Source organism: Peromyscus californicus, unplaced genomic scaffold, assembly GCF_007827085.1.
Source record: "Peromyscus californicus insignis strain IS unplaced genomic scaffold, ASM782708v3 Scaffold_16__1_contigs__length_79575227, whole genome shotgun sequence".
In the NCBI taxonomy this organism is placed as follows: domain Eukaryota; kingdom Metazoa; phylum Chordata; class Mammalia; order Rodentia; family Cricetidae; genus Peromyscus; species Peromyscus californicus.
The window spans coordinates 68,718,448-68,731,380 of NW_026294458.1; the positions used below are offsets into that span (position 1 = coordinate 68,718,448).

General features: G+C 41.8%; 1 protein-coding gene across 1 annotated transcript in view; it reads left to right on the plus strand.

Moving 5' to 3' along the window:
• The first annotated feature begins 2,635 nt into the window (after nt 1-2,635).
• The window catches only part of Map3k7cl (MAP3K7 C-terminal like), a 41,314-nt gene continuing 31,016 nt past the window's right edge, over nt 2,636-12,933 (plus strand). The window contains exons 1-2 of the mRNA XM_052741084.1: nt 2,636-3,068; nt 5,657-5,765. Of these exons, the coding sequence (XP_052597044.1) occupies nt 5,696-5,765 (70 nt within the window). The 5' untranslated portion in view covers nt 2,636-3,068; nt 5,657-5,695. The remainder of the gene's footprint in view (nt 3,069-5,656; nt 5,766-12,933) is intronic.

The window sequence follows — 12,933 nt, forward strand, 5'->3', positions numbered from 1 at the left end:
TTCCTTCCATGAGGAAGAACACAATCTCTACAAAATATGCCTGCAATGATTAACTGTTCTTCTACAGGCTCCAATTAATGGGCCCAAGTGACCATGGATGGAAGCCCCTGAAACAGACAAAATAAGCCCTTCCTCCTTTAACTTGATTTACCTCAAGTATTTTGTCATGGATATGGAAAGCTGACTAACACAAACAGTGAAATACTTACTGTTGAAAAGAATAAAACAAAAATTTTGGGTAATGGTACCACTCAGAAACATACTGTTACTGTGTTAATATTTTCATGTACACATATATCCTTTCTGGATTGAATTTCTATATTTTTTGCTTTCCTAAAGTGCCATGTGGTTCTTTTGGGTTTCAGTTGTGGAAATGGATTTCACTTGTGTTTCCTATTTGTTGTTGTCTTGAGTGTGTTTTGAGTAACAAGTCCAGAAATGCACCATCATTCATAAGACAACAGAAGAGTTAGTAGGTATTATGGCTGGAAAAGGTTCAACTTATGCTATCAGGTTCAGGCAGAGCATATTTAGAGTATTTAGACACTTTCTTATTTATTCCTTACTCATTGTTGTCAAATTATCCTTTATTGAAGTCTTTCCTCCATAGCATCTGCCCCACCTTGCTGTGGATATCGCTCTGTATAAATAAAATGTTGATTGGCCAGTAGCCAGGCAGGAAGTATAGGCGGGACAAGCAGAGAAGAGAATTCTGGGAACAGGAAGGCTGAGGCAGAGAGCCGCTGCCAGCCGCTGCCATGAGTACCAACATGTAAGATACTGGTAAGCCACAAGCCACGTGGCAACTTATAGATTAACAGAAATGGGTTAATTTAAGATAGAAGAACTAGATAGCAAGAAGCCTGCCATGGCCATACAGTTTGTAAGCAATATAAGTCTCTGTGTGTTTACTTGGTTGGGTCTGAGTGGCTGCAGGACTGGCAGGTGAGAGAGATTTGTCCTGACTGTGAGCCAGACAGGACTGGAGAAAACTTCAGCTACACCACCTCTCTCTTGAAGTCATCTTTGACGTCTAGAAGATGGAGCCATCAGCATTACAGCCCATGCTCTCTGAAGCCTCCAGGATTACTTTTGTGACTCTGGGATAGAGAGATGACATGTCTATCAGGTACTATTTACATGATCATGGAAGGAGATGATTTCCATGTATTTAATGTGAACTGTCACTTTAAGGAAGATGCTACCTCAGTCTGTTTTTTCCCATCCCTAACTGTCCTCCTCACTGGAATCCAGAGGTTAGCAGTTACTGATAACATTAGCACCATCAGTGTCACCAGCAGCTCTTCTAGAGGCAGACCTAGGGGGCTGGTGTGGGAATCAATAGAGACATGGTATTGCATTAGTTTTCATTGTTTTGGCAAAGGACTTAAGAAAGTCAGCTTATAAAACTGAAAGATTAATTTGGTCTCATGGTTTTAGAGGTGGTAACCCATACTCACTTGGTCCTGTTGCCTTCGGGACTGTGGAGAGGCAATTTATCATGAAGCATGTGATGCAGAAAACTTCTCACATTTCTATATATAGGAGGCAAAGAGAGAGAAGAGGAGGGGTTGGAACACTGATAACCTCCTTTAAGGGCACACCACTGTCACCTAAAGTCTTCAGTGAGACCCTACCCCTGAAAGTTTTCACTACCTATCCGAGTCATGCTGTGGCTAGCAGAGCAAGCCTTCAATGCATGGACCTTTGGATGACATTTAAAATTCAAGACACAACAACTATTCACTTCCCAGTACATAAAAGATGGACAACTTCTATTCCTTTGAGACTAAATGTGTGCATCATGATAATTACAATCTAATGTCATGTGAACCTGGAATGCTGGACCATTAAACAGCCTGTGATTGATGGATCACAAGGTAAGAATGTATTTAGTTTAGTAAGAAATGATCAAATTGCATTCCAAAGTTCCTTTACCATTTTGCATTCCCACTAGAAGTGAAGAAGTATCATTCTTCTACATAAGTACTTCACGGTTTGTTTTGGGATGTGGACCATGGGGATAGATGCACAGTGATGCACCATTGTTTCAGTCTGTGACTCTCTAATGACCTAAGAGATGATCATCTTTCATAGGTTTTCTTGTTATCTGTTTACCTTTGCTCATGACATGTCTGTTCAGAACTCTTGTCTCCCCTTTTTGGACTTGGTTGTTTTCCTGTTGTCCAGTTTTAAGATTTCCTTGCGTACTTTGAATTCCCATGTGCATTTTGTAAATTTTTTCTTTCAGTTTGTGGCTTGTCTTGCATTCTGTTAATATTATTCGTATTTGACTATCTAACCTTAACATCATGGTTCAGTTATTTTTAAATACCCAAGATATCCAAGTTTACAATTGTAAAAAAAAAAGTTTGAAGGATCGTCATGTTCCCTGTTCCCCATTGACCCCTGTTGTGAATGTCTGCATTTGTAGAATGGATCAAGTCATCAAGCTCAGGCCCGGCTCAACCTCAAACCTCGCCTTCTTAATGGGATCATCACAACTATGGTCCAAGAGTCAGCTAGTGGCCTGTCCAAATTGGCTGGGTCTAGCTGAGCTGACATTTTTGCTGACTAGAGTCATGCTATCTTTGCCAGTTTGCTGGAATAGACACAGACACGGATTGGGTCACCACGAAGACATTCCTGTCTTGTGAAGCAAGTCTGTTTATTTTAGGTTTGCCAGGACTAATGAATTAAAACATTTGGACTCCCTACAACTCGCTGTTTATCAATGCTTCTGACAGGAGGAGGAGGGTTTTTCTTTTGCTCTTGCTTTTTCTAGAAACATGACAACATCCTGGCTGTTGGAGTGGCAAGGAAAGGAGAGAGGGGCTGTGCAAGGAAGCAGAACAGGGAGGTCCCGTGGGCTGGGACGCCGGGGTCTGGGGCAGAGCAGGTAGTAGTATGTAGCGTAGACAGCTGTCTCTGCCCCTCAGAGTCTCAGTGGCTGCTATGCAGCAGGTGCAGACTGGTCTCTCGCTGAGTCTTGACTCCACACACGCAACAACTGGCCAAGGCAGTGGCTGGCCCTGGATTACACAAGTGCAGACTCTCAACTAAGTGAGGTAAGGCAGCAGGTGTGAGACTCAACTAACCACTCGGAGCACCGGCAACTTAACTAAGGCTCTGTTACAGTGGCCAGGAGAAGGGACCAGCAGCCGGTTTCCCCGGGGAGGTGTGATGAAAAGGCAAGTTATAGACGCAGTATCTACAGGACCTCTACATCATTCTTTCTGCAGGAGACAGATATTTTCTGTTGTGCTGTCCTTAGCTGTGTTCATCGATTTTATTTCTCTAGCTTGAAAGCAGAGCAGAGGTCTGTTTAGTAAACCCCAGGGGTAGTTCATGTGCTTCATTTCTTGACACAGGAATGTGTAAAGGGATGTACCTGAAGAGGAGTGAGCTTCCCATCCCTAGAAGCCACGCTCAGGTGGACTGGGTACTGTAGGATGCCCAAAAGAAAGACTTTTCCTTTCAGCTCCAACTTTGGGGGCTTTGGTTGGTTTTATTCAGTTTGAGACAATCTGTGCTATTTCTTCAGAAACAGGTGGCTAAGAGAATACTTGATACTAAGCAGAGGAATCTGCACAGAAGTATGCCGGAGGGTTGTTTTTGTAAAAGCAAGAAGTCCTGTGTTAAGTCATGGCAAATTCAGGATACCATCCTTTTGTAACTTATAATTACATGCCATGGTGTGTAGAATGTCTGGTGCTTATAGCTATTTGTAGGGTTAACTTCATGGGCTTAACAGAATTTTAAGTGGCTCATAAACCGTCATTGTGTTTTTAAGCTTTACTAGATGGTTAATATAAGCCTATTTTCTTTACATACAGTGCCTGGGATGGCCCAAAATGTATGTATATCTAAATACACTTGTACAAATGTATGCCTTGAACTTGCCCACATAAGTAATTGTAAAAACAACACTCAGTGTTCTGGAGACTGTTTTTAGACACAGAAAAGCTATGGGAAAGAGAAAAAAAACCTGACCATGAGAAAATGTTCTGCTACAGCGGTTCCCAGGATCCTGCCAAGGATGGCTAAAGACATTATTTATGTTTTGCCATTTTTGGAGACATTTTCCTTAAAATATCATGCAGGTTTTTTGCTTTTCTGCCAACATGAGATGGAGAGGAGAGAGTTTAGGAGAGGCATGACCAAAAATAGAAATGTTAAATATATGTATTTAAATAATAACCATATCATGGGTTTATTATAACATGTTTTTCTAGTCCCACTGAACATGAAATTATCAAATATCTTCCTCAAAGTATAATTGGGTTAAATTCTCTTAAGAACAGTTTTTGCTCTTCCATCTTATGCAAACGATGTTTTCCACTAATTATTTCTAAGTTTACTAACTAGGTAATAATTTAATAGGTAGAGCCAAACACTCACAGGACATTTTTGGGTTTTTGGTTTTGTTTTAAAGACAGGGTAGCCCAAGTGGTTTCAAACTCACTATTTAGTAAATATTGCCTCAGATCAGCTGATCCTCCCTCCTCATGCCCCAAGTGTTGGTGATTGTAGGTGTGTGTGCCCCGTGGACAAGTTTTGTTTTGGTTGTAGCCTGCTGTTAAGAGGTGAAACCTTAGGCATAAATGTTTGATAGATTTCTAGGTCATTAGATAGTTAAGAATGTCATGTTCATACTACAAGTGTAAGACAGTTAAAAATGGTTTGGGGCTTACTTTAAATGATTCCATTATATTGATCCTTTACTATTTCCCAAACAAAGCATTGTATTTTATTTAGGCATTGTGTGTATGTGTGTTGTGCGTCTGCATGGGTGTGCAGGTGTACACATGCATGTAGAAGTCACAGGTCAAACTTTGGAGTCATTCCTCAGGATCTGTCTTCCTTGTTCTGTGAGATCTGGTCTCTCACTAGTACATGGGGCTTGCTGCCAATGAGGCTAGGCTAGTGGCCCTGGGGGCCCCAGAGATCCGCTTGTCTCTGTCTCTCCATTCCTGAGGTCGCCAGTGTGTAACACCATGCCCCTCTGTTTTACACGAGGATTGAAATCTGATCCTTCTATTTGTACGGCAGGCACTTCACCAGCAGATCCATCTCCCCATCCCCTAACTCGGCTTTTAAGCATGAAAAAGTAGCTAAGTCTGAAGCTATCTGAAAGTCTATTAAAACTGTATCTTTTGAAAAAAAATTATTTATTTTTATTTTATGCACATTGATGTTTTGCTATGGGTGTTGGGTCCCCTGGCACTGGAATTACAGACAGTTGTGAGCTGCCATATGGGTGCTGGAAATTGAACCTGGGTCCTCTGGAAGAGCAGTCAGTGCTTTTAACCCCTGAGCCATCTTTCCAGCCCCAACACTGTAGCTTTTTTTATATTGTTTCCATTAAAAAAAAGCAATATAGGTGACCCTCAAAGCCAGGATTAAACTGATCAATAGGAAGAGATATTGAAAATATGAAGTAGAGATTTTTAAAACCATATTTCATTCATCCTCAATGTCTATTACCAAAGTAATTTTTGTAGAAGTCAGAAAAATAAATAAATAAAAATGGACTAGGTATTTACAACATGGGAAAAGGCAGCTTACTAGCTTTCCCTTCTAATTTCCGAGGGTCTCTGGGGTGTGGACGTACGATGCTGGGTAAAGTGACAGTGGCTGTCTCTTGTCCTTACAGCTGGAAGACCCAGGAGAAGGCCGGGCCTCAGGTGCCCACATGATCAGCACAGCCAGGGTGCCTGCAGATAAGCCGGTGCGCATCGCGTTCAGCCTCAGTGATGCCCCAGGTACGCTTGGCTTCAGGGGAAAGAAGGGCTGCCTCCCACACTTGCAGAATCTTCACTGGATTTCGTGATGTCCGTGGAGAGTGTTTCCAATTGCATGTTTGCGTGACCCGATGATGAGAAGCTTAGGCTATTCCACCACACACGGTTAGACCGTAGCTTCCAGGAACGCCTCTGGCAGTTCCCCCCACCGCTTCGGTTGGGTTGCTTTAACTTCTTCTCCTTCCCCGTTTAAGCTTTCTTTTAGGATAAGAACCATAGAGATGGAACCGTTTCTAAGGATAGAAAACGGTGTCATGGTCAAAATGGCAGGAGGAAGTGGTTATTAAGAGCTGGCAGTTGGTTAGATAATATAAAAATATCACTGTCCCCAGTCCAGCCACATGTGTGGTGTGTGTGATGTCGGCTTCTCACTGGTGTTCCCACACTTCCGGCTAAATAAATAGGCTTCACCAGGAATGATGAATGGGACAGGTGAGGAGGGGCCTCTCTAAATAGTAAGGTCTGAGGTGAGCCTGCCATATTTAGAGCCTTTCATCATGGCTCCCCTCAGTGACCTCTTAACACACATATGGAATTGCGCCACCCTTGAACAAGGGGCTCCCAGGGGTGGGAGGTCACGATGGCTGGGAGAGGAAGGTCTGGTTTAGAGCATCAGTGTTGCTCTAGTTTAAAATCACCTGCTCAGACATTACCATTTAAACTTCAGGTCTTTTGAGAACCATGTCTTATTTTCTTTCATGCTCTTTCTCTCTCTGTAATGGTCCACACAGAGGAGTGATGTTTTAGAAATTAGCGTTTCAGGGCTGGGGTGGGAGCTCAGCCAGTAAAGTGCTTGCCATGTACTTTAGGACCCATGCAAACACGGGGACCCGAGCCCAGTTCCCTAGAAGCCTTGTGAGCAGGCTGGGCATGGTGGTGCATACTTGGTGCATATTTGGTGCACACTTGTCAATCCAGCACTTGGGCGGTAGAAACAGAAGCATCCCTGGGCTCGCTGGCCAGCCTTGTCAGTGAGTTCCAGGATAGTAAGAGACCTGCTAAAAGCACAAGGTGGGTGGTACTTGAACAATGTTGTCCTCTGGCCTCGAGACACACACACACACACACACACACACACACACACACACAATTTATGTGTGAAAAGGGGCAGAATCATTCCAAAATAATGTAAAGTAAGAAATTTGGCTCTCAAAATTCTGGCGTGACACAGCCATATGCTGGGTGATTATATAGCTATTCATCACCCTAAACTTTCCCAGACTGTAGTCACCAATGGAGCATGTATTAGAGTATGAAGAGATGAAACCTTGGCTCTTTATGGTGTGTTTGCTGACAGTCTCCCATGACCTGTTTTCATGTACTGTCTCTCCCACTCAAGGGTTATTCGGTAAGACACTGGTCAGGAGAAACCTTCACACAAGGAAGATCCACTCCAACATAGAAATAAACACTACATTCTGATTCTCTTTGCATTAGGAACTAACTGATCTTTGTTATTTGTGTTAATTTAAACAATCATACAATGTAGCCATGAGCATTCTGTATCTACAGGGTGGAATTCTGAGGCCTCAAGACCACATTGTTAGTTAAATAATGGTGTTATGGTCCAAACATAAGTCCTTACACTTGCAAGTCTAAGTCCCTTCATTGCATCTTGTTACTTCTCGAAAAAGTATAAGAAAATTCCTTCCAATTTTTAACACTCTTCATAGCTCCAAATTTCAAGGAATGGCCTGTATACAGTGAGTAGTCCTCAAGACACATACATGCAATTTTATAATCCAAGAAGAAAGGAAGTGTCTAATTTCCCTTCTACTTATGTCCCACAGAATATGTCCCATTATAATAAACAGGTTTACAAAGAAATTTTCAGTCCATAAATCTTGCTTTACCAAGTAAAATGTACTATACTAGAAATGAGCCACAGAGAGGTGAGTCTCATCCTTGGGCTGAGTGAATAAACTCTTCTTTGAAGTCCAAAATGGTAACTTGAGATTTGTTTGGCATTGTCTTTGAATGCTCTTGATCTTAGCTAAGAGTTCTTGAACATTTTTAATCAATACATTTAAATTTACATTTTCAGTCTCTTTTTTAATTTTGAATGTTTTCAAAATGTCCATTTTTGAAATTCATGTTTCTTTTTTTAATTTAAAGCACTTTATTTTTTTTCTTTTTTTAAAAGATTTATTTATTATGTATACAGAAGAGGGATGCCAGATCTCATTACAGATGGTTGTGAGCCACCATGTGGTTGCTGGGAATTGAACTTAGGACCTCTGGAAGAGCAGTCGGTGCTCTTAACCTCTGAGCCATCTCTCCAGCCCGAAATTCATGTTTCTTAATAGATCTCTTTAAAAACAGTTTACACTTTAAATAATTCTTACCCTCTACTTCCACAAAAAGATGCTTAGGAAGGCTTATATGGAGGCAGAGGCAAGAGGCAGGAGGATCTCTAAGTTTGAGGCCAGCCTGGTCTAAGGAGAGAGTTCCAGGACAGCCAGGGCTACACAGAGAAACCTTGTCTTGGAAAAACAAAACAAAACAAAACAAAATAAACCAATAAGAGAAGAATCTACCATGATTTATTATTTTAGCCTTATGACCAATGTGTTTCAATTTGTCTAGGAAGGATGACTGACTATAGAGTCTAAGGCAGAGGGTAGTTCTGTGTTTCTCAACCTTGCCTGATTCTATCACTTGAGAGCATCCATCAAGAACACATCTTTAGAAAAACCAAAACCAAAACAGAAAGACATGAAATTGTGAGGGAGATTGGTTGGGGGCACTAGGGGGACTTGGAGGGAAGTAATATTGGATGGGTATGCTCAAAATACATTGTATAAATGTGTGAAATTATGAAAGAATAAATAAAAATATTTAGGAAAAAGAACACATGTATAAAGGTACTACTCCTATTATGCTGCTCTTAGAGACTTGCTACTTCTCTTTAAGGAAGAAGAAAGTCCTCTTATCTGTTTATACGCACCAGACACGCAACATTTCAAGAGTCACTCAGAGGCCGAGGACTTGGGACTTTTCCATGCATACAAAGTTGTCAGTTCGCCAAAGGATGCTTTGCAGATATTTGGGACACTCCCTCTGAATTCTCGAGTGAGGAGTGTGTGGAGTGTCCCACAGGCACACAGTCACATTTGCCATCATGCAAGCTAGACATGCCTTTTGAATTCCAGTGTGTGTATTCTGTGGACCACATATTTAGGAAGGAAAAAAAAAGCAAAGGGAAATCTCCTACTCTTTAATAGCAAATGGGGGAAGGAAGCTGGCCTTTTGAGGACAGCGATTCCTCACTGTCGGATTTACTATTGATGAACATGCAGAGGCAAAGGGAAAGGGAGACATCTTCACTTGTGAATAGTGATATTTGTTTCTCTTTTTGAAGATCCTTTATTCTTTGACAATTTTATACTTGTATACAATGTATCTTGATCACATCCACTCATTTCTTTTACTTATGTGTGTGTGTATGTGCCACACTGGGATGAGAAGTGGGCACTGGGTCTCTTAGAGCCAGAATCACAGGCATTTTCAGGACCCAGTGTGGTGGGGGTGCTGGGACGAGAGCTCTGGTCCTCATGACCACACAGCAGGTGCTCTAACCAGTGCTCCATCCCTCTGGCCCCCAAGAAGTCACTTCTTGTGGGACTAACGTAGTTAGGACTTGGTTAATTTTAGAATTTTCAGCATGTGTTCCTGAGGCATTTAACACAGAAGTCTAGTTTTGAAGTTAGAGAAGGGTGACTTGGGGCCCATCTTCATCATTATTAGCACGGTCTGGGATAAGCTACCTATTCAGCCTTGTCGGAATTCAGTCTTCCTTCAGTTGCATAGGAAGGTAAGAATGAAAGGCCACCTTATAGGCAGAGCTTTTAGCAAAGTGCTTGACACAAATGAAATATTCAAGTTGTCCCCATCATTACGGTAGCTGATTGTGGAATAGTAAGACAAATATAAACTGCTAGGGATCGTGTGCCCCATGGACGTTCCACACTGCTCCCTGATGCCAAGATACACTTCACAGTGTAGCTGCCTGCTGTTGTATGGGGGATTAGTAATCCAGTGAGTGGCTAGTGCTATATTGCTTGAGTACAGAAGCAGGATTTGGGGAGAAATATGTGGAGTCCTACAGATACAGTCACCTCTTCCAGGCCACTGTCAGAGCCCTTCACTAAATGATACTTAGATAATTGCCCTGGAGGCAGCTATCCCTGCCTTCAATAAGCTCAATATTATATCCAAACCAGGAATTCCAAAATGTTAACTTCCTAAATGAGGCCCTCCACTGAATTAGTTTTCACAATAGCAAATGTGCCAAAAAGAAATATGAAACCTTACCCTTGAGCTGTTGTGAGACTCACAGGCTCCTTTCTCATGGGGGAGAATTTAGAATTGGACAGATGTTAGGATTTCCTTTAATTACAGAGTTTTCTTTATCTTCAACTGAGTTAACAAGGGTGGCATACTCCCATATATATTTAGACTTTCCATCCCACTCTCTCTCTCCAAGGATACTAGCATCAGCCTAGACTAGGAGCTGTTAATACTTTGTTTGAAAAGATTGAGTTGTTAGAATTTTCACATTAGGGCACAAATTAACCACACAAGACTTAGTTTACAAAATCCAGGACCCACCATACCAGAGTCACTAAAAGTATTTGTTTTGATCTCAAAAATCCAATGTTGCGTCCAGCAGTGGGAATTCCACAGACTAGCTGAAGCAGCCGTCGCCGTGGGCACTCCAACATGGGGCAGTGGCTCTCCTGGTCAGGTGCACGTGACTGTCAGACAGACTGCTTCAGATGTCCCTGCCACTATCTCCTCCCACCAACCTTTCCTACTTTGGATAATATATCTTTCTCTCTCCTTAGGGCCCAAATGCTTCTAGTACTTTCTCCTCTCTACACTCTTAATCCCTTTTCTCCAGGAAGACTAACCACAGTGAATATTGAGACTTATTTTTTAAGCACTAGTCTGTTCATCAATTGCTTTACCCATTCACTTAATAGAGAGCAAAAGGAAAGTTCTGCTAGAATTCTGGATGCTTGGTAAACCCAGCGAGGACAGAGGCACCATGACAACCATTTTTAATGTTAGAGACTCACCACACATTTATGAAATCAATAATACAATATCTATAGCCGCTTGGAGTTCATTATTATTAATGAAAATTCTTCGAGATGCAATCAGATTTTATTTATTTTGGTTAGAATCTGTTGCTTAAGTTTTCAAAGAAAGGCTATAAAGGAAGTGGATGTTTATGGAGTACATTATTGTTTGTTTTTTGCTCTTTTTGGGGGCCCGCCACCCAGTTCCCAAATCACACACCGTGGCTTATTCTTACTTATAAATGCCCTGCCTTAGTTTGGCTTGTTTCTTAGAAGCTTTTCTTTTTGTTTTTCTTTTCCTTTGTGGACCTGGAGTTACAGACACTTGTGAACTGCCATGTGGGTGCTGGGAATTGAACCCAGGTCTTCTGGAAGAACAGCCAGTGTTCTTAACCACTGAGCCATTTCTCCAGTCCTGAAATCTTTCTTCTTTTTTGTTTTGTTTTTGATTTTTTTTCTGAGATGTGATTTTCTTTGTGTAGCCCTGGAGCTACCTCTGCAGACTAGAGCTGGCCTTGAACTCACAGAAATCTGCCTGTCTCCACTCCCTGAGTGTTGGGATTAAAACATTCACCACCACCACCCCTTTGCCAGCTTTTCTTAACTTAAACTTAACCTGCCTGTCTTTGCCTCTGGGCTTTTCCATTCTCCTACTCAGTAAAACTTACTCTTACTCCATGGCTTGCTGTATCGCTGGATGGCTGGCCCCCCGGCGTCCTCCTCCTTCTCTGGCTACTTCCTTTCTTCTTACATTTTTGGTTATGAGCCTAGCCTTTAATGCCCAAGCCATTTCTCCAGCCCTCTTTCCTTCTTTCATCTCAGATTTCTCCTTCTATATATTCTCTCTGCCTGCCAGCCCTGCCTATCCTTTCTCCTGCCTCACTATTGGCCATTCAGTCCTTTATTAGACCATCAGGTGTTTTAGACAGGCACAGTAACACAGCTTCACAGAGTTACACAAATGCAACAGAAACAAAAGTAACACACCTTAAAATAATATTCTGCAACAGTACATAAAATTTGTACTTGTTTCCTACCATTAACAAGGCCACAGGAGACTTTGTAACCATTTGTACAAATGTTGCCTAAAGGAACCCAACCAGCAATTAATAAATAGGGGTGCTTCAAAGCCAAGTCCTGGGTGTTTTTGTATCACTCCCCAGTCAGAAGTAGGCCCATACAATGAGAGGAACTCATGAGCTGCTGCATGGTTGTGTAGACCTACAGAACTCAAGAGACAGAAGCAGGAAGATTTCCACAAGTTCCAGGAAAGCTCAAGTTATATAATAAAGACCCTGTCTTTTTTAAACGCATGAATGTTCCTGCCAGCAAATAGCTTCCCCAGTAGTCACAGGGAGAAGGGGAAGAGGCTACTTCTGGTATGCTGTTGGAGGTAGGAGGAAAAAGAGAAGTGAAAATGTATTTGGTGGGGTACTGAGCAATAAGTGTCCTCTTCTGGAAGTTTCTGAGGTCCTTGATTCCAGACTCCTGAAAACACCACATTCTGTAGATGCTCAAGCCTTTTACAGAAAGTGGTGTAGTGTTTACATGGCCTATGTACATCTTCCCATATTTCATTTCTGGATAACTTTACCAAATACAGTGTGGAGGCTGTGTAAAAACCTGCCATCTTTGATTACTTAGGAAATAACTTGTCAATGCAGACATAATTCTTTTTCTCCCATATTTTCAGTCTGTGACTGGCTGAACTTACAGGTATGGAACTTACATATATATAGCGGGCCAGTTGTGTGTAACACTTGGTGCTTGACGCCTTTGGATACCTGAGTACCAACCATCTGAGTAAGATCATGTTTTGATCATCATTAGAACATTCTGAGAGAAAAAGGAAAAATGGTGGAATTAGGAAGATGTCAGAGACAATAACAGGGAATAGAAGAGTGCTTCTAAGAAACAAAAAATTTGCTGTAAGCTGCATCAAGTCCTTCTCTGCAGAGAAACAGCATTGGTTTATTCACGTGCGGTGGCAGAGGTGATAGGGTGCTTGTTAATGATAAAGAACCAACAGGGACTGGATGTGCTAC